General features: G+C 52.7%; 1 protein-coding gene across 1 annotated transcript; it reads right to left on the bottom strand.

Moving 5' to 3' along the window:
• Window positions 1-716: 716 nt before the first annotated feature.
• LOC123104906 (phospholipase D alpha 2) lies at window positions 717-4,483 on the bottom strand. The gene is made up of 3 exons (XM_044526845.1): window positions 4,248-4,483; window positions 1,745-3,686; window positions 717-1,647 (listed from the first exon to the last, which is right to left on the bottom strand). The coding sequence occupies exons 1-3, from the start codon at window positions 4,353-4,355 to the stop codon at window positions 1,211-1,213; spliced, it is 2,487 nt and encodes an 828-aa protein (XP_044382780.1). The 5' UTR covers window positions 4,356-4,483; the 3' UTR covers window positions 717-1,210.
• Window positions 4,484-6,645: the final 2,162 nt, after the last annotated feature.

Here is a 6,645-nt window from a genome sequence, read left to right as displayed (position 1 = left end):
CTACCAGTGGCGGACGCGCGCCCGCCACTGATGCGGTTGTAGAAGTGGCGGGCGGGTCTGGAAGAATGGCCCGCCACTATAGGCATTCCTGCAGTAGTGTGACTCCTCTCGAGGGTCAAAGGTGATAAGGTATAAGGCTCTAGACGAAAGTGTTTTTCGATGGGTTCTTGCCGGTGAAGTTGGCGCCCATGTGAGCTTCCTTCTCCCCTTAGAGGCATTGCCGAAGAGTACTTCACACTGGGTTGTGGCTGGTCAAAGAGAAGTGACGTTGGAGCCTGCTAGCTAGGCTGGACCTTTCCCAATATTTGGTTGGTCGGTCCTGCATGGGTCTGGCCAAAATCTTATCGATCGAGGGGGGGTCAATGCATGCCAGTAACAATGGTGTCATCGAACGCCGTTTTTCCTTCTTAAAGGCGTCTCTGAAGTTCTTGTTTACAATCGCTTCGGTTCGATGTCATGCTATGAGGTAGTGGTCTGTTTCTACCGGCATCGGTTGTTTTCTTTCATGTTTGGTTTCAACCTAGTTTTCCTTATAAACGAGTAGACTTTGTATTTGCCTTTTGCATTGCTCGTCCAAAAAGGTCTTCACTAGTGCTTCCGGACAGTTGCACATAACTCCTCCGCATAATAGGCTAGAAGGACATTATATTAGAGTTAAAGTTTGTTATCAAAAACAATTCCATATCATTCCTAGCTCCCATGGACAAAACACGACATTAACGCCTAAAAATAAAATGGTACTCATTATTGTGATCTAAAAGCTCTTATATTTCTTTACGAAGGGAGTACTATCTAGCTGTTGGGCGGAGCTATGACTGCGGCGAGGGCAATGTGTACACAGAAAGCTCGGGCAAGTGATTTTGCGCATGTGATTGTCGGCAACTTTTCTGATTTCTTCCTCCACTTATTCAAAAAGGAAATGATTCGTGCTCACATCCGATCTCCTTTTGCCATCCCACGGACTTGGAACATGTGAGCAGGGTGTGGCTCGCACAAATCACGGCTCACACTACAAAACTACTCCCTCTGTTTTAAAATATAAGATCATTTTTAACATTATCATACAGTGAAAAATGATCTTACATTTTGGGACAGAGGAAGTAGCTAACAAAAACGGAAAATAGTTTTAGGAAAAAAACTAAACCCTAACTAATAAGATAAATGACGTGCCAGGATTAATCAACACAAGGCAGGAGCAGCAAACCTGGAGCTATGTGCTCAGAAAATAATCTTTTATTCCTGTTGGCTCACCAAGCACGCGAGCCTCTGTGTCAGGGAAGAATTCAAATCCCGTGAGCGCCGAGACCGTGCCGGCCTTGTCTACGGCGACGGGGTAGGTGAGCAGGTGGCCTGGGAGGTCGTCCTTGAGCTGGTCGCCGACGTAGAGGCTCCAGTACTCATCGGCCATCTTGTTGACCCTCTGCACGCACTCTAGGCTCCCCGGGCGGAAGAAGTCGTCGTGCATCTTGCCGAGGTGCTCGTGCCACAGCGACATCCGGAAGCCATGGACGTGCCCCTTGGCGAGCTCGGCGCCGGTGTTGATGCGGTGCGGCTGGTACGCGCCGATAGTGATCTCGGTGTCCCTGTACCCCGCCATGGACCGCTCGTTGAGGTTGGCAGATCCGACGATGATGTACTCGTCGTCAACTGAAGGAGGCGAGATCGATCACGTATATACTTAGCTATCAAGTGAAGATGATGAAGAAATGAAATGCAATGGAAGCAGATTAATGGAGTGCAGTACCTATCATCATCTTGGAGTGAACGTAGATCATGAACCGGCGTGCCATCTGCGCCCTGGCATAGTCCGTCCCGTCCCGTGGGCGCTGCGGAGGCTGGTACTCGCCGCCCTCTGGGTTGCTGGCCTCCCGGTTCCCTAAGCAGAAGAAGGTAAGGTAGTCCCTGGGGTTGGCGTCTATCCTCTTGGCCTGCAGCGCAACGGCGATGTCGTCGTACATCAACGCCATGGTCCTCCTCTGGTTGTCCAGCATCGCCTGCCTGTATCGGCCCGTAGGGGAGCCTTCGGACCACATGGGCACCACGATGTAGACCGTGAAGCGTTCGCCGTCCTCGATCTTCCTCACGATCTTGAGCGAGAGCTCTCTGGGGATCAGCTGGCACGCCCCGACGTCCCCCGGGTCTATACCGTCGTGGGACTTCCACTGGAAGGAGCTGCCGATGAAGTACTGATTCTCGATGTAGATGAAGCTCTTGGCGGCGCGTATGGCGTGGATGTAGGCGTCCTGGATGCTCCTCTCGTACACCCGGTGCTTGTCTTGGAGGAGACCGGCCTTGAAGGTGGCCTCCATGGAGTCGGGGAAGCCCACGGTGTCGATGTTGTCGATGGACCGGAAGAGCTGCACATTCCACGCCTCCTGGTCGTCGGGGAGCGTCACCGCCCACGAGGACGGCGCGACCTTGGCCTCGAGGGCTGCGTGGTCGACTAGGTGGTCCTTATCGCCACCTTGTTTCCTCCACCGCTGCTCGAAGTTGCGGAGCACGTCCCACGCGACGGGGCCCTCGACCTTGGCGTGGATGTCGTGCCATGGCTCCCTGGGCCCGCCCTTGCCGAGCGTGGCGTCCTCGTCGCTGAAGTTGACTTGGCTGAAGTCGTCGCCGTGCGGCTGCCCCGTGCCCAGCGTCCTGAACAGGGAGTGGGACTGCGTGTCGTAGCGTCCATGGCACACGTCGAGGCCGCCGAGGAAGCTGACGATCTGGCGGCGCCCGTCCGAGTCCGAGTCCGACGACGAAGGCGGCAGCTCCTGGTCAACGACGATGGCCTTCTGGTGGTGGCTGTAAACGAATGTGTCCGTCTTGGCGTCGAAGATGTGGCCTCTGACGTGCATGTTCCTCGGGCAGAGGACGCACTGCACGCGGCTGCCGCCGAAGTAGTTGGCCGTCTGCTCGTCCCTCGTGTCCATGAGGCCGGCGAGCAAGCCATCAATGGAGGAGACGTCGTTCCACACCAGCATGAGCACCTGCACGCCCTCGCCGGCCTTGCGCTTCAGGAGCTCGCCGAGAGTTTCCTGCTTGCCGTCCCGCTCCCGCAGGAGCGTGATGTGGGGGAACACCGACCAGCCGGTGATGTACACCAGGTGCCGTGCGTTGCTGATGGCGTCGTACAGGTCCTCCCAGCAGTGCCCAGGCTTGTACAGCCCGCCGCCGTCGAGCTCGATCTTGGGCTCGAACTCCTCAGACGCGTGCGCGTCCTGGTACAGGGTGACCCTGCACCCCGGCCTCTGGGAGAAGAAGGTGCGGGGCACCCCGAATCTGCCGCCGCCGGCGACGCCACCGCCCCACGCCAGGCCTTGGTCGGCGACGTCGCGGAAGCTGATCTGCACCTGTATCTTGGGCCCATCCGGGAGCTTCTCCCTCTTGGCGCCAAGGACATCGAACCAGCGGTCGATTGATGTGTCCTCGTTGAGGAGCTCCCGGGCGGGCAGGTAGGCGCGGCCGAGGACCGTGTCGCCGTTGAGGCCGAGCTGCTCGATCATGACGGAGATGACCACGTCGGCCGCGTGGTGGGCGCAGTAGGCGCGGAGCGGCTCGTTCCATCGCGCGCTTCCGGCTGCAGGGACGGTGATGGTACGCGTCCGGGCGATGCATGCGCTGCCGAGGAAGATGGCCGCGTACATCCGCGGTAGGCCCTTGCCCAAACCGGTCGTCTCCTGGACACCTTGCACAATCTACGAACGAGAATTAATTGCTTTTAGTAAGTCTTCACGCAGCTCTTTCCTTCATCCATCCGGTGAAAAGTGTACATATGAAAATTTTAAAACAAATTATGAAGTGGGGAAAAAATGCATTAAGAATATGTAAGCCACCTCTCTCCTATTTAATTATCAAACCCCCAATTAATGAGCCAAGTGCATATAGAAATTAACGAGACCATGTGAAGAATTGTCATCTAATATGTTATTAAACTTGTACATATTGTGTAAAAAAACATCTATATATTTTATGTATATGTGCAAAATCGTCATCTAAATGTGTTTTAGCAAAACTAAACTTTATAAATAGCGTTTTTGATCTTTTAAATAAACCAGGCTCCCTGCAGCCCGGTCTCTAAAACGCGACTTTCCCCAAGCATGACACTAAATTGCACTATAGGATGCTAAATGATGCAAAATAGTGCTAAACGGCTCAACCTGATGCCCCTCCAAGCGGTATAGGGCCGCTATAAAATAGATAGCACGCTATTTCAAATTCAAACTATGATGTAAAGTGAAAAGATTAAGAAGACATACATTGCCGAGGAAACCGGGGACCTTGCCGGTGTGGCGCGAGCGATCATGGAGGTTGTCGGCCCCCACGATGGTAGCATCGATGGTGCCATGGAGCCGCAGATGCGCCATTGCTTGCAACTACGTCCTTGGATCCCAATACGTACGCCAAGGGGAATAGTGGAGGATTATATGTGGTGGTGACTGCTGGGCAAGCTGCTGCTTCACTAGCTAGGATGGTGGCACAATGGGTGTTGCTATGCAGTGCATTTATAGCCGGCCAGAAGATGCTTAAGCACGTGTAGATTGAGAGCCTGAGGCTAAGTTAATCGACTAGAGGACTAGTAGGTATACTTTAAATGAGCAGCGTCGGGGACCGAGCGTCGCTCGAGTGTCTAGCGGAGTATAGGTGTGCTCCTAGCCCACGAGCGTTGGAGTCTTGGACTTTGACGCGGTGTGCTCAGTTGTTTCTTCTGTAGCCAAGTAGTGATTTATAGGTTAATTCATCATGTGCCACATGGCTAGTTGCCTCAGTCGACAATAGGCAGTGCCTATTCAAATTACTTATAGCCGGTACGGAGGTAGCCAAGTAGTGACTTATACACCGGGACGGAGGTAGTACCAGTTGGCAGTGCACTTATAGCCGGTACGGGTCCTACGAGAAAGATGCTTCAACAGGCACGCGTAGATTGAGAGCTCGAGGCTAAAGTTCATCAGACTCTTGCTTGGGACCAGCAACGCGTGCACAAGGATCAAGGTGCAGCTGTGGATGCTATTCAGATTACCTAGCGCCCAATTAGCCATGTGGTTTATAGGTTAATCCATCATGAGCCACTTGCATGGCTAGTTGCCTCAATCTCACGTGCTAAAGTAAACTGCGTGGAAAGCCCCATCTTGACGCTACATCCTTATCCTGTTCAGTACATAAAAGAAGTCTTGCACATGCTTTCTTGTCTGTTACTTTTGTATACACATAGGGAATCACTGGAAACAAAGCATCATTGGAATATTATTAATGAGAAGTCCAATATTAGTATCTTCACCTTAATAATCGATATATTTGGCTTGTACATGAGTCTACGTATGTCATGTGGTGTCGTCGATCTAGTTGATCCATTAATGTGATGGGCATTCATAATTTTACTACGCATGTGATTACGAGCTACGAAACTAGTTTGCTAAGACTTTGGTGATCTAGTTTTGCTTCAGATGCACATATATTCAGCAACTTGGTTCAAGAGTAAACTAAGAACTGACCCTACAGGAAAAACAAATGATTTTAGCCCCGGCGAAGTGTACGCGGAATGTTACACTCGGTTTAGTGTACACGGCTTAGCAAGTTTCGGCTTAGGGATTATAAGCTGAGTGTTGGATATCAGGAACATGGCTTATAGTGTAGAAGGGAAAGAATAGGCTGTGTAACACAATGCATTGATCGGTGCATCAGGCACGTATATATGAGTACAGAAGGGGGCCATAACCTCAACTATACAGAGGAACTAGGAGGTGGGTCCAAGACACAATATACACGTGCACAATATATTCAACCCCCCACCCCCCTCAGTAGAAGCGGCGTCGAAGACGCAGAGACTGGAGCGGAACTCCTCAAAGGTGGAAGTCGGCAGTCCCTTAGTCATCACATCAACGAATTGTTGTGCAGTCGGAACATGGAGGACCCGAATACGTCCAAGGGCCACCTGCTCGCGCACAAAGTGAATGTCCAGCTCAATGTGCTTAGTCCGGCGATGATGAACGGGGTTGGCGGAAAGGTACACCACAGAAACATTGTCACAGTAGACAACCGTAGCCTTGGAGACGTCATGATGCAACTCCTGAAGTAACTGTCGTAGACAGGTGCACTCGGTGACGGCGTTAGGCACAGCTCGGTACTCAGCCTCCGCGCTAGAGCGTGAAACTGTAGGTTGTCGCTTGGACGACCACGAGACGAGTGAAGGACCGAGGTAAACGGAGTAGCCAGAGGTGGACCGACGGGTGTCGGCACAGCCGGCCCAGTCCGCGTCGGAGTAGGCCACCATCTCCAGAGAAGTGGACGCCGTGAGAGTAAGCCCAAGAGCCATCGTGCCGCGGATGTAATGGAGAATCCGCTTCACGAGGGTCCAGTGGGAGTCACGAGGGGCGTGCATATGTAGACACACCTGCTGAACAGCATACTGTAAATCCGGCCGGGTGAGAGTCAGATACTGAAGAGCACCAACCATGGACCAGTAGAACGGAGCATCCAACGCGGGAGAGCCCTCGAGAGAAGAAACCTTGGCCTTCGTGTCAATAAGAGTAGCAACAGGGTGACAATTGAGCATGCCGGCACGCTCAAGTAGCTCGTGCGCATACTTCTGCTGATGAAGAAAGAAGCCGTCGGGTCGCCGAACGACCTCAATGCCAAGGAAATAATGAAGAGCGCACA

This window comes from Triticum aestivum, chromosome 1B (genome assembly GCF_018294505.1).
Source record: "Triticum aestivum cultivar Chinese Spring chromosome 1B, IWGSC CS RefSeq v2.1, whole genome shotgun sequence".
NCBI classification, from domain to species: Eukaryota; Viridiplantae; Streptophyta; class Magnoliopsida; order Poales; family Poaceae; genus Triticum; species Triticum aestivum.
The sequence above is the reverse complement of the archived record's forward strand: the minus strand, read 5'-3'. Positions and strand labels throughout refer to the sequence as shown.